This window comes from Mastomys coucha, unplaced genomic scaffold (genome assembly GCF_008632895.1).
Source record: "Mastomys coucha isolate ucsf_1 unplaced genomic scaffold, UCSF_Mcou_1 pScaffold15, whole genome shotgun sequence".
NCBI classification, from domain to species: domain Eukaryota; kingdom Metazoa; phylum Chordata; class Mammalia; order Rodentia; family Muridae; genus Mastomys; species Mastomys coucha.
This window is the reverse complement of record NW_022196897.1, coordinates 71323480-71350511: the sequence shown is the minus strand read 5'-3', so window position 1 is coordinate 71350511 and position 27032 is coordinate 71323480. Positions and strand designations below refer to the sequence as shown.

Below are 27032 nucleotides of genomic sequence, written 5' to 3'. Positions count from 1 at the left end.
AAAAACAAAACAAAACCTGAGTTGTTTTCTTCTTTTGGTTTTGTTTGAAGGAGACAGACAAGGTTAATGTTTAGTGAAAGGATATATTGGGAGGAAGGAAGTCTTTATAATAGCTGGTTGGAGAAGGTCAGGTATTGTTAAACGTAGACATACACACCCCTATATTCCCAGCACTCAGGAAGTAGAGATGAGGCTACATGGCAGACACAAGGGCAAGGCTAGTTCTAGGCCAGGGCTACAGAGCAAAACTAAGACCAGAAAACAGGGTGTGGGGTAGTGGTGGAAAGACAACAGCTCAACCATTAAGAGTAGTTGTTCTTGCAGAGGACCTGAGTTGGGTTCCCATCCACCCACCTGGTGGCTTATGACTTTCAGTGATGCCAGTTTCACAGAACTCAGTGCCCTCTTCTGGCATCCACTGGCTCTATATGCATATGGTACAAAACACTCAACACACATAAAATACGAATAAATAAATCTTAAAGATTCTATTCCAGGAGAGCAGCTGAGGTTTTGGGAAGCTGAACAATGGCCATGGTGGGAGTGTGAGGAATGTACTTGAGGAAGGGAGTTGGATCCAGTCAGGAGCTCAGGAAATGGGCTTTAAGGGTAATGTGTAAGTTGATGTCTGCAAATGGCTTTACAGGAAAGACTCAGCAGGATTTATCAGTCCCCAAGAGAAGGAAGCCTTGTATGAAGAATTTAATTCCAAAAGCTGCAGGGATGCACACAGAGGAAGGGGGGTTGTTTCTTCCAGACCTGTTGGACCTTCTGAGGCTTAGAGGGTTACTCAGCAGTTTAAAGTGACCATTCTCTTTCCTCTCTTGCTCCCATTGTAGCTTGGATCAACAGCAGCAGCATCTCTTCCAGGGCTTATGTGACAAAAGCGGAGACACCCCAGATTTTGTTCCCTGCCTCCCTCTTTGCACACACCCTGTCATGTCATTACCCTGTAACTCCCACCTTCTCTCTGGCCTGCCTGAGCCCTGCTGCTCACTGAGCCCAGAGTGGACCCTCGCCACCTGGCCTTCCCAATTCCACCCCACTTGACCACACATATAACCAGCCACTGCCCATGAAATGTCTTCCATGCCCCTTTGTTAGTGGAGTTAGGCGATTTCCATAAGTGCCCGATTCTTTGCAATAACTTCCCAGGCTCCATCAGTAAGTCTCTTTGTTGTGTGGTCTATATACTATTTGAGTTTTAATGTTCTATGATAAGCTCATCGAGGTGCTCCTGGTGCCTCTGATGGACCTTGTGCCTCTCACGGTGGGTGCCTCCCACCCTCCAGAGCCCCCGCCGGGTAAATCCTAGTCATCCTTTGAATCTCACTAGTTTATCATTTTGGAGAATGTAGCCTTCTCTGAATACCCACACTATGAGCACAGTCCTTTTCAAAGTCCTGCCTCATAGATGCTTTGAACATCTTTTGTAACACTGAAAGGTCTCTGACTTAGGGTTATTGAAGCACATTGGGGACAGATTGTCCTTCTGCGTAAGAGACATATTAGGAGAAATATTAATGCCATGGAAAGTGGTGTGTGTGGGGGGGTGGGTTATGACAAGATCACAGAGCCCAACACTGTAGACAAACAGCATGGAAGGGGCCAAGTGAGGGGATCCCTTCTTATAGGTCCCAAAGGAAGACAGAAGTTCCAGGCACCATAATTGATGAGTGGCCACAGCACAGGGACACTCTGCCTCTGACAACCAGGGATTGGGAGGAGGTCTTGCTTTAGAAGGAAGGAAGGAATCTTGTTAGTGTATAACTTACAGGATATGGGGAACGATGAGGAGGAGTACACTTGCTTATGGTGTACCCATTACCCAGTGGGGGATGTGCCTTCTGATATCTTGGGAGTCTAGGAGCCTGGTTCTATCCTTGAAGAAGTAAGAATAAGGGTGCCAGAGACAGAGAGATGGCTCAGTGGGTAGATGCTCACTGCCATTGTGGGTGAAAACTGACACTTGCAAGATTTTCCAATTTCTGACATGTGTGCACATATGTACCCACTATTTTTTTTTTAATTAGGGAACCTGCTATCCTTCTGGAATTCAGGCACCTTGGAAGTCTGTTAGAGGGTAAGAGATAGGCTTTGAGTAGGGGGCTTGTCTCTTCCTTTACCCTAGCTGTAGAACGTGGCTAACATACATGGGTATAGCCTAGTCAGCTCCTAGCACAAAGCCTAACTTTTCTCACAACTAGAAAAGCACCTGGTTTTAGTATTTGTCCCACCGACTAGCTTTTAAAGCTCATCCCACTGTGTCCTATGACCTACGACGATGATGATCAACAAGACTCCTCCCACCTTAGCATCCAAGAGTTCTCACACAAGTCTATAGGTGTGTATTGAGAAAACAACTCTTAGCTTTTGTCAGATTTTTAACAGTGGTTGAGACCTGAAAGAGTCTCTGAACATTCCCCTGGACTCTGAAGGGTCTGTCTGCCCTTTAGAAAAGCATCCCCCTCTAGAATTTAAGATCTAAAAAGGGAAGTGTCTTATTCTGTTTTGCTCATGATGTATGCCAAGGACCTAGAATGGTACCCAACACATTCTAGCATAGGTGTGAAGTGAAGAGCAGTCTCAGACAACTGCTTCGGGTACACAGACAACATGTGCACAAGCTGTCTATGGCTGAGTTACCCCCAAACACTGTGCTCTATCTCAGCTTCTCCAGGTTAGGAGATAAGGTGGGACTTGGCTGGGTCCTGACCTTCAGTGTCTCTCACAGGCTTGCAAAGTGTGGATCAGGGATGCTGTCATCTGAAAGCCAAGCAGGGGAAAGATCTGCTTCCAAGCTCATGCCCATGGTGGGCCATTTACCATGTGAGTGCTGCTTACCACAGGGACCTCTTCCCAGGTCAGCTTTCAACACAGGAGCTGGCTTGATCAGAGTTAGCAAGGAAGGGAAGAAGAGTGTGCAGTCTTTTATAATTATATCCTGTCACCTTAGCTATGATCTTTTTACCAGAAGGATCTTCGATACTGCACACTGCATACAGGGAGGGTATCCAGGGAAGAGTATAAACACTGGGCAGAATCACCTGAGGCCCCGGGAATCTTACAGGTTGCCGACCGCAGAGTACACTCACGGCAGAAGGCATAGACCAGAGCTTACTAGGCCAGGCCATGGAGGAGGAAGCAGAAACTAGTAGTGAGAGCTGACCCATTGCCCATCTACCAACAGGCTGGTATCAACCTGTAGTGCAGATTTACAGGTCTTCTAGCTTCTTAAAAGTAGTCAAAGCCTAGATTTTTGTGAGATATTTCCTGATTTTTAAAACTGGGATAATTGAGAAAAACCAAATCTGGGTTTACACTTCCTTTCAGTGACAGAAAGACTGAATTCAGTCTTATTTCTCAGACCCTTTGAAGAAGACTACCATCTCTCCAACCCTCCACTCCATCCCAGTGGTTCACTGGCAGCAAGAACCTAGCCAACTCATTCTGTATGTCCCACAGAAGACAGTGTGAAAATGCAAAGTCGCTGCAATATCATTTCCTTAGGGAATTCCCCTTAAGTTAAAGAGCAGCAGCTAAAGCAGCCTTGGGTCTGTAACTCAGGATCCCAGGTCTGCCTTGGGCAAGTGTCTAACTCTTGAAAGCCTCAGTCTCTTCATCCATAAAATGCAACAGTTGTACCTACTTCAGAGTTGTCCCAACATTAAGCAAAATAATAATCCAAGAGCCTCAGCACAGATTAGCTACAGCACTCCATATATGTGAGCCAGGCTTTATATCATCAGCCCTTCCTCTCCTCACGGCCTATACCATGTCCCTCCTTGGTCCATTATCTACTGTCATCTAACATGGTCTGGCTGGCTGAGAGAGCAAGCCTTTGAAAAGCAAACTTGTCCCTGCCACTGTAAGGTTTCAATCCTATAACAGCCTGCTGACGCCCTTAGCAGGAGAAACTCCAAATGGCTTAACACAGCCCACTCCCTAGGCTGTTCTGGAGCTGAGCCTGCCCAGGCTTCTGGGCTCATTGCTCAGCTTTTCTCTTCACACTTGGTGTTGCAGCTACGCTGCAGCTGTTTCTCAACCCTCCACACTTCCCTGCTGCGGCAAAGCCTTTCTAAGAGCTATCCCAGAGCTCTCTGCCTTGTGTCCACCAGGCCTTGTTTGTTCCAGCTGTGCACTATCAAGAAAATACTCATGATGTCCCTTTTAAACCTGAAAGCAGATACGGTTTCTCTTTTCCTCACAGTGGCTCCTCTACCTAGCAATGAGCTGCGCTGCTGGCAGAGAACAAGCAAATGTAACTTTGTGGCACAGGCCCCAGCAGCTCAGATCCATGTGCGGACAGCACCACCTGCTGACCTAAATTTGTATTTCAGCTTTTAGAAAGACATCTCTGCCCATCCTGAAAGGACAAAGCTTTTTGCAATTTTTACCGGAAGTCCATCTAGTGTTTCCACTTCCCACAAAACCTAGCAAATTATTGAGTATTAGGTGTATTTCAGACACCTTCCTAACTACTGAGTTACTAGTTTGCACAACCACCCAAGGAGGCTGATGGACCTTGCTGCAATTTTAACAGGTAGGGTAACTGAAGCACTTAAATGCCTCCCCCACAGTCACAAAGCCAGAAATCTCAGCCAAGACTCAAAACCGACTTGAACCTGCACTTGTAAGCTAAAGAAAGTCTCTGCCTCTACTGTCCTTTACTCTGTCCCACACACCTCTACAGAGAAAGCCTGCTCTGAATGTACAAGCTCTGCCAGTGGCTTCAGTGTTAACCAAGTGCCTTCTAGAATAACCCACACATTCTGAAAGCTGCGGTCCAAGGGCCCTCCTCAGACAGCAGTAGGCCTTGGCCTTCTCACTGCTATACTGTGTGACCTGTAAGTGGCTGTCTCTCTGAACCTGTTTCCTAATGGGTGGGTGGACTCTCTCACATACTGAAAAGCAATTGAGGAACAGTCTGAATCAGGTAAACACAGATGGTGACGTTATTCCTCAGGCCCCTGCCTAGATCACTTTCTGAGATGGTTGACCCACGTCCCATCTTGACAGGATTATAGCTATCTAGATAACATCTAGAGCAGAGTGGCTACTTGCTCACAAAATCCTCTCCACTACCACATCCTCTGAATTGCTTCTTTCTGATGTGTAGGAAGGGCCTACTTGCCTCCACTTACTCTCAAGCTTTAAAAGATAATTAATGCTTCCTATACAGTCACTCTACTGTATCACAGAGATGTAGCACACTCAGGGTCACACAGCAAGCACAAATCTATCTCCCACTAGTCTATAAAGCACCGGTTAAGGTCCACACCCATTGGGCTGGAGAGATGGTTCAGTGGTTAAGAAGAGCTTTGACCACTTCTCCAGAGGTCCTGAGTTCAATTCCCAGCAACCACATGGTGGCTCACAACCATCTGTAATGGGATCCGATGCCCTCTTCTGGTGTGTCTGAAGACAGCTACAGTATACTCATACACATAAAATCTTAAAAAAAAAAAAAAAAGGTTCAAACCTGTAATCAGAGGCTGACACAGGAAGACTGAGATTGAAGTCAGACTAAGCTGTCTAATAAAACCCCTCCTCAATATACAAGCAACCTGCTGGGCATGGTGGTGCACATCTTAATCCCAGCACTTGAGAGGCAGAAGCAGGTGGATCTCTGTGAGTTTGAGGACAGTCTGGTCTAGAGTGAGATCCTGTACTTAAAAACAAAACAAAACAAGCACAATAACCCAACCCCACAAACAGAAAGACCCACTGCATTAAATTCCCTCTACTGTTGGACTCTCAAATAAAGACACTGCTTTGCACAAATTTGTTTTAATAAGATATATATATATACACACATACACAGTCACAAGCCAGCGTGACAAGCCCCCTTCCTTAGCCAGGAGAGTTCTACCACACGCAGGGGTCCTGGAGATGCTCAAGGGCCTAAAGTATAACAGTTTTCACATGTGAAATCCATTAGGGACTCTTTAATCAGGTAAGCAGCAAGGTACACCACTGGTGTATACGGCCTGGGGCCTCATGCAGGCCCGGAGCTCTGCTGTACCCTCTTCATCAGCTCCTCGTCCTGCATAGACAACTCTGTTAACTTTTTGCCCATCCTCTCATGGATGTCCAAGTACTTGGATACACATCGGTCCAGACACACAGACTCGCCTTTGGACAGCTCCGCCTCCTTGTAGTGGGGAGGCACACACTTCCGGTGGCAGGCACTGGTCATTCTGGGATTAGAGAAGAACAAGGTTGCATTGTTAACTTCCTGTAGCACCCCAGGAACCTTCAGCAAGTCCAACGCTGCTGCACTAATACTTGCCTCACTCCCTCCCTCAAGAAAACAGTGGAAAGCCCCAGTTGTCACTCTGACCACTTTGGAAGGTTCTTCCAACTAACACTCTTCTTTGAGTCACGTACAAGACTAGTTAAAGAGAAAGCACTTGCTGAACACTGGCTGTGTCCAGACATCATGCTAAGGGCTAATACAGATTCTGTTATGCAATCCTCACAGTAACCCAGTGGGGTACAAACAACCACTAGCCCCACTTTACAGATGAGGAAATTAAGACACAGCTCAGTAATTTGCTAAGGATCGCACAAAGCTAGGTCTGACTGAATATTCTGTATCTTAAAAGCCACTCTAATTTGCAGTCTCCAAGACAAACCAATCAATGAAAAGAGCTGCTGACTAAAACCAGCAGATACCTGCTGTTTCCTGTATGATGTGCTAGATGCTAATGGCTTTCAGTTTAATATTGTAATGTCTTTATGAAGCAGTGTTTCTTATGTCAGTTTTACTGATGAGATAACCAATTATGAGACATTCAGCCTAAAGCTATTCAGCATGTAACTAGTGCACCAGGATGTTTCCAAATTGGCTGCAAGCAGTAGTTGTGAAGTCAGCCTGAAGTTCTGGTCCCAACATTGTTACTGACCAGCTATAGATCCTGAGATTATTAAACCCCTTGATACCTCAATTCTCCTATGTTAAAATGGTACTAATAAAATCAACCCACTGATTTATTTTCTCTCTCCTCTCTCTCTCTCAAGACTAGTCTCATCTATCCTAGGCTGGTTTTGAACTCAGTATATGGCCAAGGATGACCTTGAACTCTTGAGTCTCTGGCCTCTCAGTGCTGAAATTATAGGCACCATGTCACGATCAAACCAAGGGCTTCCTGCATTCTAGATAAATATTCTATATTATTATACCCCATTTTTCCTTTGAATTATTTTTAAGTATTTACAAAAATGATAATGGGGACCTGGAAAGTGGTTAAGAAAACTTACTGCTCTTGCAGAGGACCTGGGTTCAGTTCCCAGCACCCACATAGCAGCTCATAACTGTCTTTGACTCCAGTTCCAGGAGATATGATGCCCTCTACTGGCCTCTGAAGGCATGTGATACACATGTATACATACATGCAAGCAAAACATCCATACATAGAAAACAAACAAATAAATAAATTTTAAGTCATAATGTATGTAAAATGCTTTTCAAGTGCCTAAGACAGAAGTAAAGTTTAATGAAGCCCAGGTGTGCATACCTTTAATCCCAGCACCCAAAAAAACAGAGACAGGTGGATCTCTGAGAGTGAAGCCAGCCTGGTCGATACAGATCAAGCTGACAACCAGGGCAACAGAGAGAAGCCCTATCTTGAAAAATAAGAACAGGCTAGAGGGATAGCTCAGCAGTTAAGAGCACTGACTGCTCTTTCAGAGGTCCTGAGTTCAAATCCCAGCAACCACAAGATGGTTCAGAACCATCCATAATGAGAGTTGACTCCCTCTTCTGTGTGTATGAAGACAGCTATAGTGCACTTAGATATAATAAATAAGTAAATTATTATTATAATAAAAAAATAAAAACACCCACACCCCCATATAATTAACAAATATTAGCTACCAGCTACTAAATACTCTCAATTACTAAATGACTGTTTAGATGGCTCAGGAGGCAAAGGCTCTCGCTGCCAAACCAGAAGATTTCCATTCAATCCCAGATGAGATCCTATTAAGTTGTCCTCTGACCTCCACATGTGTGCTGCTGTGGCATGCAAGGTGGCATTCATAAACAAACACTAAATACGAAAACAAAGGTAATTAAATGGGCTATTTGGGGAAAGGAAGGAAGAAGAAAAGAAAAAGACAGTGCTTATTTGTTCTTGATACTCAGCAGAGCCTGGGCAGGAGATTCTCCTTCACACCCCTTTTACTCCCTCCAAATAGCCAACCGAGTCCTTCCTGTGACCTGTATTTACTTCAGCCAAGCAGGCAGCGAGAGTGGGGCGGGATTAGGAGGGTGGGACCGGAGGGTGGGACTTGGCTCCACTACCTTAGCGAAAACATCCCTTACAATTCCTTCCCGCTATCATGTTAGGCGTGACTAGGGCTAGTTTTCCTAGACAAGGTGAAACGGAGTGGTTCTCTTTACCTGTTGTACATGTCGGCCATCATCTCCACCTCCAGCTCCGCAGCCAGCTGCTGGGCTCTGAGCGGATCCATGTCAGCTTAGCACCGTGGAGAGAATAGCCTCCTGGCCTTTAGTCCTAGGAGCGGACTAGATAAATCAGCACCGACCCCTCCCGGTTCACCCTAGTACCCACCCGGGGGTGGAGGGCCCGAGGAATTACAGCGTTTCAGACCAGCAGGGACCAGTACCCCCCTCAGTAAACGTAATCAACCCTCTAAAACAGAAGTGGAAATGAGGCCCTTAAAGCGGACAGTGTCCAGCTCAAGGTCACTCAAGATGTCATGGGGCTCGGAGCTGGAAACCCCGAGACCTCTCAACACCTCCAGATCACTCCTAGCCAGAGGATCGACAGTAGGGACAGAACACAAAAAACCGCGGGTCTGAACCCACGCAGCCCCGAGAATGTAACCCTAACCACAGCCTAGGTTCCCGGGGCCGGTCTAAAGGCTGAGCCTCTGTCGCGGCAATGGCATAATCAGGGTCACCCTGGGGACTAGACACTATGGCCCACTCACCACAGCCTGGGGCACGTCACAGCTGCCACAGCGTCCCCAATTCCGGATCAATAGTTAAAAGTTACCGGGTACCAAGGTAGGCGAAATGAGAAGCACGTGGGTCACTTTCCGGAAGGAAGTCTAGCCTCTTCTTTGATCCGGAAGAAAACGCCGACCAGGCTGTGCTGGGGAAACCGGCTACCATAGAGAAACCGACTTCAATTTGCTAGAGTGGACTCCAAAGTACCATAGAGTGCTAAGGGAGTGGCAGAGCGCCGGCAGCCTTGCTAGCGTTCCTTCCCTCCGGTTGTCCGGGAGACGTGTGAGCGTTTGGAGTGTGGGAAGCTTGGCTCCCTGAACCTGAAGTAATAAAGTGAAAAACAGAGTTCTGGGAAATGTAGAAATAAAGTAAAACAAGGGGGCCGTGTTCTAGCTCTTGTAAGCAGCCCATACCTGAGTGCAGACGGATCTTATGTGAAGAAGGGCGAACGTTTCCCAAAGGACCTTGTCAATTTTGCACGTTAAAACCGCCTGGAGGGCTGGAAAGATGGCTCAGAGGTTAAGAGCACCGACTGCTCTTCCAAAGATCCCGACCCAGCAACCGCATGGTGGCTCGCAACCATCCATAATGAGATCTGACGCTCTCTTCTGGTGTGTCTGAAGACAGCTACAGTGTACTTAGATATAATAAATAAATCTTAAAAAAAAAAAAAACCGCCTGGAGCACTTTTTTAAAAACCTCAACACCCAGACGTTACCTTATACCCGTGAAATCTGAATCCCAGGGAGTAGGACCCAGACATTAGTAAATGGACGAGCTGTGTGTGCAGCATTAACTGGTGGGATTGCAGAGAGTATACACGATATCGCTGCTCGCAGAAAAAAAGAAACATGTACAGAGATTGTCTTTGTCTGCTTTTGAGACAGAGTCTCATATGGAACCCAGGCTGCTCTCTAATTTGCGGTGTAGCCGAAGATGACCTAGAACTTACGATCCTGCCTCTCCCTCACTAGTGCTGCTGCGGTTACAGATGAGTGCCATTATGCCTTACTTTTGCAGTGCTAGGATGCAAGCAGGACCACATGCCACAGGCAAGCACTCTACCAACTGCCCCAGTGCTGCAGCGTGTTTTACTGCACTTTTTATTATAGCCCTACACATGCACGATGAAGAGAGAGAGAGAGAGAGAGAGAGAGAGAGAGAGAGAGAGAGAGAGAGAGAGAGAGAGAGAGAGAGAGAGAGAGAGAGAGAGAGAGAGAGAGAGAGAGAGAGAGAGAGAGAGAGAGTAAAAAGCATTAGGCTTTTGGGCTTACGCTTTTAAAAGTATTTTTATTAGGGCAAATTCACAACACACAGAGAACACAGTCTAATGAACATCATTGCATCTATCCCCAAGATTTAATAATTCTTAATATTCAGTCACATTTTCTTGATCTATTGTTGTCTTTAGCAGATGAAGTCCTTTTTCCAAAGTACTGTTTTCACATTCTCAGCTAACAGTGATTTTTTCATCTCTCTTCCACAGTGCTGAAGGTTGAATCCAGGGTCTCCTACGTTGTAAGCAAGCACTCCAACAATTGAACTATGCAGTTCATTTGGTAGACTACTTTTAATTTTAAATTTATAAGAATATGTGCCCTTGGGCTGGAGTGATGGCTCAGTGGTTAAGAGCACTAACTGTTCTTCCAGAGGTCCTGAGTTCAATTCCCAGCAACCACATGGTGGCTCACAACCATCTGAAATGGAATACAATGCCCTCTTCTGGTGTGTCTAAAGACAGCTACAGTGTACTCATATATACAGAAAATAAATAAATACATCTTTTTAAAAATGTGCCCATGGTGGGATCAAAGGACATGTGGGGGTCAAAGGACAACTGATGCTCTCAGCAGCCAGAGGGATGTAAAAAGCTACAGCTGGATCTTGTCACTCATGCGTTAGATGCTGCAGTGGTTTCTAATCATGGAGAAGGCCAAAGTCTTCTCAATAGCTTATAAGACGCCGTACTGCTTCTCTCTGTGATGTGATCCATCCTCTAAGAAGAGCAACCTACAGGATGAATGGCTTGTCTTGGCTTTCTGTTCATTCCATTCCACTGTGGCAGAGAAGGCATTGTGGCAGGAATGGGAGGCAACTGGTCACAGCATGTGCATAGCCAAGACACACAGAAGATGGTCACAGCATGTGCATAGCCAGGACACACAGAAGATGGTCACAGCATGTGCATAGCCAGGACACACAGAAGATGGTCACAGCATGTGCATAGCCAGGACACACAGAATAATGCTGGTACTCAGCTAACTCTGGACTTTTTATCCAGTCCATGGGACACTGATAGATACGCATAGGGTGGGTCTTCCCTCCTTGGTTAACCGAATATAGAATTATCTCATGGACTTGCCTAGAGGTATATCTTCTAAGTGGTTCTGGATCCTATAAGTAGATAGTGTGAGCCAGGACAAATCCCACATGATTTGCCAACCCTATTTTCTTCCTTTTACTTCCAATATTCTCCTGCTGCAGTGCTTTGCCCAGCTATGCTGATAGCCTCTCTATCAAATACATCAAGCATACGCCCTTTTTTTTTCTAGTTACTGTTCTCTGCCAGGGATGCTGGTGCTCCACACTGCACATCACAGGTTTATGTCCCAAACTTAAGATCTTTGTTCCCATATTACATGCCATATCTACAAAAATATTCTCCTCCACACAAAACAAAGCAAAAATAAAGGCAAAGCCCTATAGCTTGCCCCACTTTACCTTATTTTATAGAGCCTGCACATTTAAATGTTGTGCATCTTTTTACTTGTTGATGTGATCACTAACTCATTACACTAGAATTCTCTCCTTCTGACTGTTTTCTCTCGTGTTCAATGCTGTTGTCTCCAGCACCCACTTGGTGTTCACTAACCATTGCACCAGAGGATGAAGGGATTATCTAAGAGAAGTTTTGATGACAGATGCCACAATCTTCCAGTATGCTGTGTTTATTATCTAATAACAGTTGGACAGGAAACGAGTTAAAGGAAGAAAAAAATCATCAAGGCAGAGACATATGGGAGAACTTGCCTATCTTTGGCAGATAATTTCTTTCTTTCTTTTTTTAAGGTTTATTTATTTTATGTATATGAGTACACGATAGCTGTCTTCGACACACCAGAAGAGGGCATCAAATCCCACTACAGATGGTTGTGAGCCACCATGTGGTTGCTGGGAATTGGACTCAGGACTTCTGGAAGAGCAGACAGTGCTCTTAACCACTGAGCCATCTCTCCAGCCATGGCAGATAATTCTAATGAACAAAGGAAGTATACTAGCGACAGATGTTACACTTATGTGAATATCAGTCTCCAAACCTGGCTTCACAAAATAATCGCTTGTTCATATCATCCCAGGCACTGACCCCAGCTCTTTTCCCCCTTGTTTTTCTTGATTAATTGTTTAATTCAATATGTATTTATCAAGAACATAATATGACCCTGGCAAAGCTTGGGTTCTACATTTGTGAGCATGAAAAAAGATTCCCTGCCCTCATAGAGAGAACAAAAGCAAGAGCTGTTGCTTTTCAAGACAGGGTTTCTCTGTCTAGTCCTGGCTGTCCTGGAACTCACTTTGTAAACCAGGGTGACCTCGAACTCACAGAAATCCACCTATGTCTGTCTCTCAAGTGCTGGGATTAAAGACATGTGCTACCACTACCCAACATCAAGAATGAAATTTTTGATTCCAGTAAATGTTGTACAGTCCATAAGCAGGCAGAATTGATGAACAGAGCTTAACAATGGAAGGTCTCCATTAGAGAAAGACACTTGAGCTGGATTCAGAAGAATGAGAAGAAGCCAGCTTCACAAAGAGCAGAAGGAGAAGCCCAGTCCTGAGTCTGGAAAGCACTGATTAGATTTATTTACGGCACAGGAAGCAGGCCAGTATGGCTGAGTGAAAGGGGCTGGGGGAGGGGAATTGGAGGAGTCACAAGTTTCATAAACGGGAGGAGGATCACTACCCACACTCTCCAAATGGTACCCTCCTTAGGTTGTATGACAAATGGCCAGGATAAGGATTTGCTTTGTTTTGGCTTTCAGAGCAAAATCTTAATTAAACACACACACACACACACACACACACACACACACACACACACACACATGGAGTATATTCAGAGCTGATCATGTTCCAGTCAATAGAGCTCAAAACAGAAGCAATGCGTTATGTATGATGTAGATGTTAAAAGTCAGTGTTTCTTTCTCTAATTCCTTCACTGGGGACCTTGTACTCAGTTTGATGAATGGACTGCACATGGAGGGGTCTGATTGTTCAGGCAGCATGTGTATGGTAGAGGATTGCAAAATCGATCATCAATAGGAGGAGAGGACCTCGGCCCTGTGAAGGTTCTGAGCCCCAGTGTAGGGGAATGCCAGGGTCAGAAAGTGGGAGAGGGCAGGGTGGCAGGCATGGGGAAGGGGGAGGCAACAGGGGTTTGTTGTTGTTGTTTTTGTTTGTTTCTTTGTTTTTTGGAGGGGAAACTGGGAATGGAGAAATTCGCATGTAAATAAAGAAAATATCTAAAATAAAAAAATTTTTAAAAAGTCAGTGTTTCATTGGCTCTTTCCATTTCTCTCTTCTCTTGGTCCCTCCCCTTTCAAGCTTACTGGTCCAGTGTGAGCCCACAGTTAGCAGCTGCTCCATTTATCACCTTCTGAGCCCACCCCTCAATAGCTACTTTGCCTAGAGAGGAGTAAAAGAGGAAATTAAATGAAGGCTGGAAGCAAGGGGCTATGGAAGCAAGGAAGGTCTTACTGGAGACCACGTTCCAAATGGATCCCTGACTGATTGTTGCTTGTGAAGGTCTCCATGGCCAAGGTACTTCAGGAAGGAAGGTGATCACAGAAAAGATTTTGTTAGGGCCAGTCAGACAGCATGATTGAAAGAAGCCACCTGTCCAATCTTAGGGGGGAAATTTGAGCCTCCCAGTCTAAGAGAAAGTGTTGTACCAACAGAGCAGTAAACAATGCTCTTCCAGAAGCCCAGGCCTCTTGAAGGTGGGGTGGGGTGGAAGCAAGGAGGTGGGACTTTGAGCTGAGGGCTCAAAGCCACCAGAGCTTAAAGAAGGATGAGAGTGAGTGAGGCAATTCAGCTAGAACAAGGCAAGCGCTCCAAGCTGCAGGCAAAACCCCACAGGTAGGAGGAAAAGCTGTGGTCCCCTTTCTAATTCCTTCCCGGATCTTCTAGCCCCTACTCTTACCTTCCATGTGCCAGATCTTTCAACGAGGACCCTACAATGACAGACATTCAGGCTGCTTCCTAATTCTTTCTATTTTGTCAATTCTTTTTCCGATGCCTAACGAAGTAGGGTGACCTTGAGGTCGGGTACCCGATGGCCTGCAGGTGGGCATCAATGAAGAGGGCTGGTGAGGAGGGGGGTGACAGGTGGAGGTCTTGGGGGGTGGGTGGGATGCAATGGCCTCTCCAAGTGAGGACTGAAGTGGGTAAGGTAGGGGAGGCCTTGGAACTGCTAGAAGAGAGACTGGGTGGCAGTGGGAGAGAGACTGGGTGGCAGTGGGAGAGAGACTGGGTGGCAGTGGGAGAGAGACTGGGTGGCAGTGGGAGAGAGACTGGGTGGCAGTGGGAGAGAGACTGGGTGGCAGTGGGAGAGAGACTGGGTGGCAGTGGGAGAGAGACTGGGTGGCAGTGGGAGAGAGACTGGGTGGCAGTGGGAGAGAGACTGGGTGGCAGTGGGAGAGAGACATCACAGAGACAGCAGTCATCCACACTACAGTTTCCCCACTTGACTAGGGGAGCTGGACTGAAGAGCTGAACTGAGCGCTATATAGGGGTAATAGTTAGGGTTCAGGGGAAAGAGGGGAGAAGGAAGCAGAGAGAAAAGCAAGAAAGGAGTGCTTCTTTTGAGAAGGGGCTAGTGTGCACTTAGCTAAAAGAGGACCTCCTCAGCCTTATTCAGTGGCTCCTCCCCACGGTGACTTGTCCACTCTTCTGAGCTGGGGCTCTTGAGAGGACACTGGGAAAGGCTCCGCGGAAAAGGTATCTTCAGCACACGCTCTAACTCAGGAGACCTTGGTTCCAGGTATGGTTTGGCCTATTTAATTCTCCTATGACCTTCGTCACAGGAACGTTACTCCCTAAACCAGACTCCTAAACTGTAAAAATGGGGTTACTTACACCCTCCTGAGGGGTCAAGCGAGGGATGACTAAGGCAAGGTGGGGTGCACCGGTGTAAGCTGTAAGCTGCCATAGAACCTGGAGCACTGGGGGAAGGGGGTGTTATCCTGGCTCCTCAGAATTCAGTTTCTTCACTCCTTGTCTATTTATGACAAGCCCGGAGGGGGAAAGCAAAGGTGATGAAAAGATAAGGTAGCTGAGGTGTGTTCACATGCGTACTGTCTCGTCCCCTCCACCCTGAGTGTGTACTGTGTGGCTCGAGGGAGAGATGGTTGAAGCAAACAGCTATGTCTTAGCCAAATATGTCTCACTTGGGGGGTATTGTCTTACCGACATTCGGCTCTCTCTGTCTTGTATCACTGATAAATGCCCTGGGGACCAGGTCAGGACCTCACTGTGCTCAGGAATGGCACAGTCAATCCTCACTAGGCAAGCTGTGGACTAAGGACTCCCTCCAAATACTCCCCATGGGCTCGTAGCCTAAGCCCTCCACTCTCCATGTGGACCAGGCTCTGTTTCTAGCTCTCGAAATTAAAAATGCAGAACAGGCGTCACACAGTAAGCAGTGGGCGCTGGAATCCCATAAGACCCCAGACTTCCCCCCGCCCCCGCCCCTGCACACACCACAAGGACAAGGAACAGAGAAGGAAGAGAGTTTGTGCCTTGTTCAGACCTTGAACATGGTTTTGTCAAAGAGAGTAATAGGAATGTCTCCTGGAAAACATTTCAGTAGGAAAAGAGGTCAAAGAGAGAGTCCATGGCCAGGTAGGTTTAAGGAAAGGTGGGTAGTTCAGTGATATTCAAGCTAAGTTTTCAGTTCTTTAAACTCAGTGGCACCTGATACCTACTTAAGCACTAATGATGCTGTATATCTCTAAGAAAAGCTGGCTATGTTTGGAATAACCTTGGTCAGTGAATAAATGCATCTTCTTCTCACTGTCAAGAGAACCTTTGTTCATTTCCTTCTTCCTCTTCCTCGCCATTCTCCTCCTCCTCCTCTTCTTTGTCTTCTTCTTCATTTTCTTCCTCCTTCTCCTCCTCTTCTTCTTTGAGACCTAGCCCCAGCTGGCTTCAAGCACACCATGTAGCTGAGATTGATCCTCCTGCTTCTTCTACCTCACAAATGCTAGAATTCCATGCCTGTACCCAATGTATACAGTGTTGGAGGTTGGATAGGAACTTTGTACATGATGCCCCTGAGCCACGGCACTTTTGTGTGTGGCATACTTCTGTAGAAATTCTGATCTAAAGGTGGGGCTCTGAGGGAATCCCTTGAGCTCAGAAGTGAGTGGCCAGGGTCAGGGTCCCAGTGCTATGACTGCCTGGATGTCTTTCCTTCACGCTGCCACACAGACACACAGAAAGGGGAGACCGTCTTGCTAGAATATTTGACTGGACCTCCTGCCCATGAAGAGGCTACTGTGTGAACAGTCTTCGTATTCTTACAAAACCTCATCTGCTTCTTAGAAAGTGGAGGGCACCAAATCCAGAGACCTCTGGACTCTTGTCTAGGGGAACAGGAAGACTGAAGTGGGAGAGAGAAGCAGAGCCTGTCTTCATGCTGCCTGAGCTCTGTTCCAATTGACTGAAGTGTCCTGGGTACTCTCACCAAGAAAGTACTGCCAAGGGCAGGAGGTATTTTTAGCCAATGACAAGCGTGTCCGCTTTTTGCACTGTCTGAGTCATGCCCTGAACCCCATTTGGGAACTGTTTTCTTTGTAACTAGATCCCCAACAAGAGAAGGTAGTGAAGGATTGGCCCTTGCCCTTACTCATAACTGTATACTATATTCAAATAAGAATCACCAAATGAAGGAATCCTTTCCTCTACATATACCCAGAGCAGACAGAGGCCAGCTTTGCAGGCTAAAGAGGATGTGATTCTATTTTCCCACCAGAGCAAACTCTTCTCGCCCACTTTTCAAGAATCACAGAGACAATCAGAGACTAGCCTGCCCAGGGACTCCCAAAGCTTGAGTGTTGTTACATCACCTCTATGATTTGACATTTGTACCATTTCTACTCAAATTTCCTAAAGGCCTGTCTTATTTTGAATTAAGTTATTTTTAAATCCAATAATGCATTTTTAAAACACTTTAGATCACTGCTGAAGATGGAAGCTCAATGTCGCTTACCAGAAATAGAAAGTAACTGAAAATGCACACAACGGAAGCGAAACAGGGCTGCTCAGTTCTCTACACCCGCCTGCTTTGGCTCTAGGAGGCGGGCAGCAATTGTTCCTCTCATGTTGTGGAATTATGGTATTAAATTGTGACCACCTCGTTGGCTTAATCAAAATGAAGCAAAAATGGGCTGGAGAGATGGCTCAGTGGTTAAGAGTACTGACTGCTCTTCCGAAGGACCTGAGTTCAAATCCCAGCAACCACATGGTGGCTCACAACCATCCATAATGAGATCTGATGCCATCTCCTGGAGTGTCTTAAGAGAGTTATGTGTACTTGCATATAATAAATAAATAAATCTTTTTAAAAAATGAAGCAAAAATTATTTTAAAAGCATGATATGAGGGTGAGCATTTCACTCAGGGGTAAAGTGATAACTTGCATGCATGAAGCTCTAGGTATAATAATAATAATAATAATAATAATAATAATAATAATAATAATAATGGTGTGGTAGTACAATAATAATAAGTATGTTGGTACAAGCCTACAATCCCAGCACTCAGGAGACAGAGGCAGTAGGATTAGGATTTCAAGGATATCCTCTACTAAAAGGCAAGTTTGGGCCAACCTAGGCTACATGAGACTGCTTCAAAATAACAACAATAAAGCCATACTTACAGAAGGGCACTGGATAAGTGCCACCCAACATCAAGTCAATATGTTCCAACTGTCACTCTTTAGCAGAGAGAACTCTCTATATCTTTTTTATTTCCGTAGGGAGAGTAGGAATTTGATGTCACACCCAACTAACTAGTGAGGGAAACAGGACAGAACTACAGACTTCTTGACTCCAGAGCCAGGGCACTGAGAGGGCAGGGTCTTCACCTCATGCAGGAGCATTGTGCAATAGTCTTTACGTCTTCTCTTTCTAGACATGGATCAGACAGAAGGGAACTCCTCTGAGGATGGGACCACTGTCTCGCCAACTGCAAGGAATCTTGGGACACCAGGAAATCAAGGCACTGCAGAGGAGGTGGCCGAAGGCACAGTTGGGACAAGTGACAAAGAAGGGCCTCCAGATGGGGCAGAACATTTGTGTAAAACAGCATCTGAGAGTGGTGCATCCGGAGGATCCCCGGGGGAAGCCAGTATATTAGATGAGCTCAAGACAGACTTGCAAGGGGAAGCCAGAGGGAAGGAGGAAGCCAAGGTCGACCTTGCCGAGGAGAAGGGTGGGAAGGAAGACACCACAGCAGCTTCTCAGGAAGACGCTGGTAAGAAAGAAGAAACAAAGCCTGAACCCAATGAAGTTAGGGAGGAAGAGGAGGCCATGTTGGCCTTGGAGAAGCAGAAGGTTGATGAGAAAGAGACCAATCTAGAATCGACGGAGAAATCAGTTGTGAATGATAAGGCCAAGCCTGAACCCAAGGAGGATGCTGGAGCAGAGGTTACTGTCAACGAGGCAGAGATTGAACCTCAGAAGAAGGCTGATGAGAAAGACCAGGCCAAGCCTGGGCTTCAGGAAGGAGATGGGAAAGAGACTGAACGTGACACAAAGGAGTTGGTGGTGAGTAAGGCATAAGGAAAGGTCTCAAGCCTTCTCCCCCTCTGGAATCAAAGCCCCCCTGATTCCTTTGTTTGTTTGTGGGTTTGTTGTTTATGTTTGCTACTACTACAAAACACCCAAGCAAATCAAGTTAAAGGAGGAAAGTTTCATTTTGGAATATGGTTTCAAAGGTTTCAGTCCTGGCTCCATTGCTTGTAGGCCTTTGATAAGGCAGAAATACATGAGAGGGTGTGGTGTAAGAAATCTGTTTTCCTATGGTAGCCAAGAAGTGGGAAACTGAAGATGAGAAAGCTCCGAACATAAGATATTCTCTTCTATGGGGAGATGTTTTGTTGGGTACAAACACTTGCTAAGCAAGCTGAGTTCTGAGTTCAAATCCTCAGAGCCTATGTCAAAGTCAGGGCCAATAATCCCAGCGTGCCTGATGGGAGGCCAAGACTGAGGAGAGAACCCTGTTTTGCACAGGCAAACAACAAAGAAAACTTATCTCAAAGAAGGAGGAAAGTAAGGGTTACACCTGAGGTGGTCCTCTGACCTACACACACACACACACACACACACACACACACACACATTGTGGCATGCATGTGCCCATACTCACACACACGAGTGTATTCACACATAGAGACACCCAGAGACACATATATACATCACATAGGGACACACACACATATGTACAGCACACAAAAAATATGCCCTCCAAAGGTACAACCCCAGTGATAGATCGTCTAAATAAGCCCTACCTCCTATAAAAACTCATTCCTCTCTGAACTCATCAATGGGATAGTCTGTTGACAAGGTTAGAGACCTATCAATAGAGGTGTGGCCACTTTCTATCCAAACCATAATACCTTGGGAAAGTACACTCTTCCCCCACCAGGTATCGAGACACGGGAGTGGGGCTAGGGAAAGGAAAGTATGATTCAGGCTGCCTTCCAAATTTTTCTGAAGTTCTTAGAAAGCCTCGGGTAGTTGCCTACACAGATCCTGTTCATCCCAGGAGCCAGAGAGTCCCACGGAAGAGCAGGAGCAGGGTAAGGAAAATGAATCCGAAGAAAGGGCTGCTGTGATTCCCAGCTCCCCGGAGGAGTGGCCCGAAAGCCCCAGAGATGAGGGGCCCAGCCTCAGCCCAGGTAAGGGACAACCCAGGATATGGCGTGACTAACCTGAAGGAGGAGGATCCAGAAAACACATCACAGACAGCCTCAGCTTCCTTCCACTCTATTCCTTCCCTCCAGATGGGTTGGCTCCAGAGTCTACAGCGTCTGGAGAGACCAGTCCTTCAGCCAGGTAAAGGCAAGCCCTAGAGCCGACTCCTCCTTTCTCCCGATCCTTTGAAGTCAACCATCTCCTTTTTCCGGGCCTCCCCCTCCCCCTGAACCCGATTTTCAGGATCCCAGGCCCTCAGCCTTGTATCCCAAACAGATCCCAGAAAACAAATGGAGTAAGAGGCATGAAAGATGCCTGCTCTACCTCCTGCTCCGTGGCTGAAGCTGCTTCAGTCCCCATGATTTCACTACAGCTCTCTAAGAATTCAGAGTCCTGAGTTTGGACAAGGGCTCTGCCACTTACCAGTCACGTGACCTTGGCTATGTCCCTCAGCTTCTTTGCATCTGTGAAATGATCAGAACAATTGTATGGATAGCCCAGGGTTATTGTAGGCTCTGATGACTGGTGAGCAAAAAGCACTTGAGCATGGTGCCTGGCATATGGAAAGTGCTCGAGAGCCAACCTTATTCTTCCATCACCCTCCAGTCCCTTGTGTGAATACTCACCGAGCATTTGCACAGCTTTGTAGCAGGTACAGTTACCTGACCATGATCTTCTGTAGGCTTCAGAATCACTTTGTCCGGTAGCCATTCTTGTCCCCATTTTACAGATGGGAAAGCAGAGGTTCTGAGAAGTAAAGTGACAGCCCCAAGATCACACAGCAAATAATAACAAAACCAGGATCTAAACTCAGGTCAGACTCCAGATGTGCCCTAGTTTTGCACCATATGGCCTCAACAGACCACAGGCTCCCCAGAGTTAGCTTGAGTCTGCTTATTGCTTCTTGGCCCAGGATGCTAGGCACGGGATGAGTATGTGCTCTGATTAAGCATACCATGTACAGACTTGTACATGGCGGTGACCTCTGACCAGCCTGTGGTATCTGTCGGTTCAATCACCTTTCCTGCATCTGTTACCTCTCCATGTAGTGAATCCTCACCCAGTGAGGTGCCAGAGAGTCCCACAGAGCCCCAACCCTCGGAGAAAAAGAAGGATCGGGCACCAGAACGCAGGGTGTCAGCTCCCAGCCGGCCCCGGGGCCCCCGTGCACAGAATCGGAAGGCCATCATGGACAAATTTGGCGGGTAGGATCCCAATCAGGAGCCAGGGTGGGCTGAGATTTCCCTAGGATTTGTGGATGGGGCCGAGTGAGGGAGGCCTAGGGGCCAGTGGAAACCATCAAGGCCAGACCCTACACCTGGAGGCAGAGATTCCCCACAATGACCTGAAGTATCTTGCTCCTTCCTTCACAGGGCAGCCTCTGGCCCCACTGCACTGTTCCGGAACACAAAGGCAGCCGGGGCAGCCATTGGTGGTGTTAAGAACATGCTTTTGGAGTGGTGCCGGGCCATGACGAGAAACTACGAGGTGGGCACAGGCTGGGGATACTGAAGGGACAGGGGACACTTTTCCCCCCAGGACAATAGTATAATGGGGAATCTGAGGGTTTGGATTCCAAAGGGTGGGAGAGGTAAAGACCAGGGTCTCCAGCCCAGGGTCGCTAAGGTCTTCTGTTCTCTGCCCGCCTATCTCAGCACGTGGACATCCAAAACTTCTCCTCCAGCTGGAGCAGCGGCATGGCCTTCTGTGCCCTCATCCACAAGTTCTTTCCAGAAGCCTTTGACTATGCAGAGCTGGACCCAACAAAGCGCCGGCACAACTTCACCCTAGCATTCTCTACTGCAGAGTAAGCCTCAATTCTGGGACGGCGAGTCAGAAGGGAGGTGGGTGGTCTCGCGGGAGTCCAGATGGGTGCACAGGGTTCAGGGCAGGTGATCAAACGGAGAATACTGCCACACGGCCTTGTATCTGAGTTGCTGTTGCTTTTTTTTTTTTTTAAGTACCTTTAGGTAAATGGCTTAAATAGACAAAATTACCATCCTTGGGGCTTATATTCTAAATAAAGAGACAGATCATAAGAACATATCAGGTAAACATGTAATGGCAGAGAGTGACAGGTGCCCTGAGGGAAGTTCAGTGGGCAGGAGAGATGGTTCAGTTGATAAGATGCTTGCCGCACAACCATGAGGTCCTGACTTCCATCTGGGACACATGTAAAATCCCAAGTGTGGCAAAGACAGGCAGAACCTTGAGCTTGCTGACCGTACTAGTCTAACTGGTGAGTGAGAGACCAAGATGGGTTGTGCCTGAGGGACAACACCCAAGGCTGACTTCTGGCCTCCTCCACAACCCTGCATACATATATGCACGTGAACACACACAGCCAGAGAAAATTCGAAATTCAAGCAGGGTAAAGGAAAGAAGAAAGGCAGGCCTTCTGGTATTGGACAAGAGGGTACAGATTTTTGATTCTGTATAACCTTGGACATGCCCACTCTCCTTTATTCCCCAGAGCCTCCAAAGCCCATGATGTTTCCTCTTTACAGAAATAAGAACTCAATAATACAATTCCGTCCCTGGAACCTGTAACAGGGCCTAGACCTGTTACTTCAAAAAAACTCTTGGTTGCATTACTATTATTATAATAAATGATATCATGGTTATTATGATAATTACCATTTACTTTGGAATTTTCTGGGATGTGCAGTAAGAGCCCATTTTAATACAAAACCAACCAACCAACCAACCAACAGCAACAAAACATGGTTCCCAGAGAGGTAACAAGGGCATGCGTGTCCTACCCTCTTCAACCTCACACCTCCACCCTGGGAAGAAACTTCTTTCTTTTTTTTTTTTAAGATTTATTTATTTTATTGTTATGTGTATGAGTACACTGTAGCTGTACAGATGGCCATGAGCCATCATGTGGTTGCTGGGAATTGAACTCAGGACGGCCCCCGCTCGTTCCATTGTAATACACTGTAGCTGTCTTCAGACACCAGAAGAGGGCGTCAAATCTCATTACGAGTGGGGTGGTTGTGAGCCACCATGTGGTTGCTGGGATCCAAACTCAGGACCTTCAGAAGAGCAGTCAGTGCTCTTGCCCGCTGAGCCATCTAGCCAGCCCGGGGAAGAAACTTCTAAGCCACCAACAGAGACAGGGTTGTACAGATGGAATGGCCAGCAAGAGAGTGACTCAGGCCCCTGATGGACAGCCATGTGCTTTTTCTAAAGTCCACACATAATGGTGTGTGCCTATAATTTCAGCACCTCGAGGCTGAGCAGGCAGATTGTTGTCAAGTTGAGGCCAGCCTCATCTCTGTAATAAAACCCAACCTAATGGCTGTGGATGTAGGTCAATTTATAGAGTGCTCATTTACCACACACAAAGGCCAGTGTTTGATCAACCAATGTGATGGAGCACACCTGCAAATCCTAGCACTCAGGAACTGGAGACACAAAAATCAAAAGTTTAAGTTCATCCCTCACAGAGTTGGAGATCAGCTTGTGATACAGGAGAATCTGTCTCAAATAAATAAATAAACAAACAAACCCTAGGAATGCCGATGCTAAAGTATCTAGCCTGGAAAGCCAAGCCCTCTAGTCTAATCCAGGCCTGGCTACTCACCAGTGGGAATGTGTATCTCTATCAAGAACATGAAAGTATATTGACCCATACTTTACCCACAAGATCTCTGAGGGTGTTGAATCCTCTGGAGTTGGAGCTACAGACACGGAGAGCTGCCACGTGGTTGCTGGGATTTGAACTCAGGACCTCTGGAAGAGCAGCCAGTGCTCTTAACCACTGAGCCATCTCTCTGACCCCCTCTCAACAACTTTTTTTTACTGCAGGCTTCTCAAACATTAGATGAATGAACTACATACTACTCATATTAAGGAGAGACCTTCTGGTTAGGTGGAGATCAGTGCCAACCCTCTTTTCCTAAGAGGATCTCTGAGGCAGGTCCTTTGACACAAGAATGGCATTTAAAAGGCACCAGATGGCCAGGTGTGGTGGAATGTGCCTTTAATCCCAACATATGGAAACAGAGGCAAACAACAACTACAAAATTCCACCCAGAGTCTGTATTCCTAAAGTCCTCTTCCAGTTTTATGTTGTTCTACCGTGGGATGGAAAATACAAGGTCAGGGACCATGAAGTCCCAGCCCAGCTATATCCAATGCTGAGTGAAGGCTCTATAAACCAAGCAAGCATCTGCAAAATGTTTGTCCAGACCCACTCGTTGAATCCTCAGAGGTGGAGATGGGCAGAGGGTTAGGGTCTTCCCAGGTCCCTACAGGAGGAGTGGGGCAGGGTAGATATTAGGTGACACTCCTGGTCTAGCTAAGCTGAGAGGCAACCAGAGAATAGGCAGCTCTGCACCAGCCAAACATCCCTAACCTAGAGTGCACAAACCTGGTTTCAAGTGAGGCAGAGCCACAGAAAAGCAGAGGATGACCACAGGCTTTGGGAAGCACCAAGCAACGGAATGGGAATGAGACTAGGGAGCATTATAGGAACAGAGTGAGGAGAATCATAGTTGAGGTGCCAAGGTTTGAATCCTCACTTTACCAGCTCCATGGCCTCTCTGGAAGTATCTCACAGGATTTGAAAGGGAGCCTCTGCCACAGCTATCGCCGTGATCCCCTGATCTGGAACTCTCTAGTTCTCAAAATCCTTCAGTGAAGGAAAGGAACAGCCAATCCAAAGCCCCAGGGGGGCTTCACCAATTACACTGTTGAGAGAGCCCTCCTCCCTTCCAGACTCCAAAGGCATAAAAGGTTTGCCTCCCCAGTGTTAGGGGAACAGCACGAGCCCACAGCCTCGGACTGAGGTGTGGAGGCGGTGAGTTTATCCGCATTCTTCAAAACTCTCCGATCCGTGCCCCTCCCCCAGCTCCCATGCCAGTGGCTTGGATTTCAGCCCAGCTGTGGCAGCCCCAAGAGAGGGTTTCCGCAGGAGCGAGAGGGTTTCCTCAGGAGCCTTCTTACTCCCATTGCTAGCACCAACAATTGGCTGGTCTCGGCAATGGGACTGCTGAGACCCAGCGTCCTCGGAGCTAAGGTGCCAAAGGCATTGGGCAGGCCTGGGGTTGAGTCCCAACTGTTACATTCTTTCGCCTTGTGCAAAGCACCAAACCCTCTCAGCTCAGTTCCTCTGCTTGTTAGCGATAAGGAGAAGTAACCGAAACCATCTTGCAGAACTAGCTGATAAGACACCTGGCATGGTGAAGTGAGGCCCCGGCAGTGATTAGCGCAGCTTATCGGCCTCGACAGAGCTCAGGGGTATCAAGTAGCCTCAAAGTACAGCTGATAGGTTAGAAAATGAGGACTTGTTGGGTTCCCTGCAGTCCGGAAACACACCAAGCAGTCCTGCATCAGGGCCTTTGCAAATGCCGTTTCTCCACCTGCCTTCCTTATTTACTCTCGAAGCCTTCCTCAAGGACCCTACTAAAATTATCAGAAGCCCTCTCTCGCACAGAGTGGCCCTTTTCTAATATTCTTTTCTCCGTAAGACCTCTCGCCAATCTGATACACCCTCTGCTTCATGTATTTGATTACTGTTGGTACCTCGAGAACAGAGTTTTGGCTATTCACTGCTAACAAGTAGAAGAGTGCCTGGCACACCGTAGGCAGTGATAAATAGATGATCTAATGGAATGGCGCTGTTAAGGTTGCTATAAGCCAGTACTCTGGGTAGGATTCATGTTCTGTCCTTTTAAATATTTACTGTCCCTGATCCAGACCACAGCTCTACATGTGGAAAGAGGAAGATCGTAGACTGGAGAACAGAGGTCTCATGTGAGGATGTGGAGACCCAGGTCTAATATATATATGTATGTACATATACATATGTATATACATATATATACATATATATGTGTATAGATATATACATATGTGTGTGTGTGTGTACATACACATACACATACAATGTCTTAGTCTTGGCCCTGCAGGGCCTCAGTCACCACACAGCACACACTGGGATGGCTGACTTGGTGTCTTTCACTCGCCTGGACCCATCCATCTCCTTGGCTCCCTCTTCACCTTTGACCCTATGCTCCTCTGTCCACCCTCCCCTCAGGAAACTAGCCGACTGTGCCCAGCTGCTGGAGGTGGATGACATGGTGCGGCTGGCGGTGCCCGATTCCAAGTGTGTCTACACCTACATCCAGGAGCTATACCGTAGCCTTGTGCAGAAAGGGCTGGTGAAGACGAAAAAGAAATGAATGGCAAAGCCATGTGGGAGGAGAAAACCCAGCTGCCAACCGTGGCCTCGGGGTGCTTTCGCACCACCAGGCATAAAGCAGGTGGCACCAATGTCAACGGCATTAAAAGTGCTTTTTGCAAAATTCCTCTCATTCCTTGCTGCTCCCCGCACCCCAACCAGCCACACATGTGTTATAGGCGGTGGCTCAAAATAAAAAGAAACCTGCATTTGGAGCCATGTGTGGCAGTTTGCCCGGTCTCTTTTGCTCTCTCCACTTCCTTCCACTGAGAGGGGGGAGTCAGGGAACGCCAACTTCTAGACAGGAAGTAGACAATCTCTAGAAATCTCACACGACTTTGCTTCTGGAGCCGGTCAGTGGGTGGCACTCGAGAGACGGCCAACATTCTAATTAACTGGTTCCCGACAAAATTGGCCACTCCTACTCTGGCTGAAGTTTTGCCTTGTGTCATTCCACTGTATTGAAGCTCAGTTCGTGATGGAGGACTGGCCTGGTGTATATGAAGCTGTGGGCTCATTGTCTAGCACCAGGGACGGGAAGTCAGACATGCTGCCAAGGATATAGAAAGAAATGGGGATTCTGCTGATTGACAGGAGGACGCGCACAGTCCACTGATGAGCCGTTGCCTCGTGTTCCCCCTGGAGACCTTTGGAAGGCCCACCTGAGGAGAGCCTAATCAGGACCACCATTTATTATAATGTATGGGAGAATAGCCACTAGATGCCGAGTCACATTCTTTGTTAGTCCCCAGCCAGCCTGCTTTCTGATGAAACACTTCATTCATGGGGCTCTAACAAGGTAAAAGGTGCAGGCTACCAAGGCAGGCAGGCAACCTTAGGTGAATCCTCAGGATTTACATAGTGGAAGGAGAAATTTATGTCT

At 47.0% G+C, this 27032-nt stretch overlaps 2 protein-coding genes across 3 annotated transcripts; one reads left to right on the top strand and one right to left on the bottom strand.

Moving 5' to 3' along the window:
- Nucleotides 1-5774: 5774 nt before the first annotated feature.
- On the bottom strand, nt 5775-9123 carry Timm10 (translocase of inner mitochondrial membrane 10). The gene is made up of 3 exons (XM_031373409.1): nt 8962-9123; nt 8408-8522; nt 5775-6200 (listed from the first exon to the last, which is right to left on the bottom strand). Exons 2-3 carry the CDS (start codon nt 8476-8478, stop codon nt 5999-6001), a joined length of 273 nt encoding a protein of 90 aa, XP_031229269.1. The 5' UTR covers nt 8479-8522; nt 8962-9123; the 3' UTR covers nt 5775-5998.
- A 4832-nt stretch (nt 9124-13955) lies between these two features.
- Smtnl1 (smoothelin like 1) lies at nt 13956-26364 on the top strand. 2 transcript variants are annotated; one of them, XM_031373407.1, is made up of 8 exons: nt 13956-14119; nt 18176-18810; nt 19811-19943; nt 20049-20100; nt 21009-21164; nt 21333-21447; nt 21615-21766; nt 26006-26364. In XM_031373407.1, the coding sequence occupies exons 2-8, from the start codon at nt 18178-18180 to the stop codon at nt 26148-26150; spliced, it is 1386 nt and encodes a 461-aa protein (XP_031229267.1). In that variant the 5' UTR covers nt 13956-14119; nt 18176-18177; the 3' UTR covers nt 26151-26364. The 2 variants fall into 2 exon arrangements, with proteins under 2 accessions (XP_031229267.1, XP_031229268.1); XM_031373408.1 differs by lacking the exon at nt 13956-14119 and adding an exon at nt 14941-15023.
- The last annotated feature ends 668 nt before the right edge of the window (nt 26365-27032 follow it).

What these genes read in the sequence shown, in the direction of transcription:
- Timm10 (XM_031373409.1), bottom strand. Translation starts at nt 8,478, where the DNA reads ATGGATCCGCTCAGAGCCCAGCAGCTGGCTGCGGAGCTGGAGGTGGAG. An exon ending in ATGGCCGACATGTACAACAG is followed by an intron (nt 6,201 to 8,407) that starts GTAAAGAGAACC and finishes CTCTAATCCCAG; the next exon opens with AATGACCAGTGCCTGCCACC.
- Smtnl1 (XM_031373407.1), top strand. Translation starts at nt 18,178, where the DNA reads ATGGATCAGACAGAAGGGAACTCCTCTGAGGATGGGACCACTGTCTCG. An exon ending in GAGACCAGTCCTTCAGCCAG is followed by an intron (nt 20,101 to 21,008) that starts GTAAAGGCAAGC and finishes CTCTCCATGTAG; the next exon opens with TGAATCCTCACCCAGTGAGG. An exon ending in CCATGACGAGAAACTACGAG is followed by an intron (nt 21,448 to 21,614) that starts GTGGGCACAGGC and finishes CGCCTATCTCAG; the next exon opens with CACGTGGACATCCAAAACTT.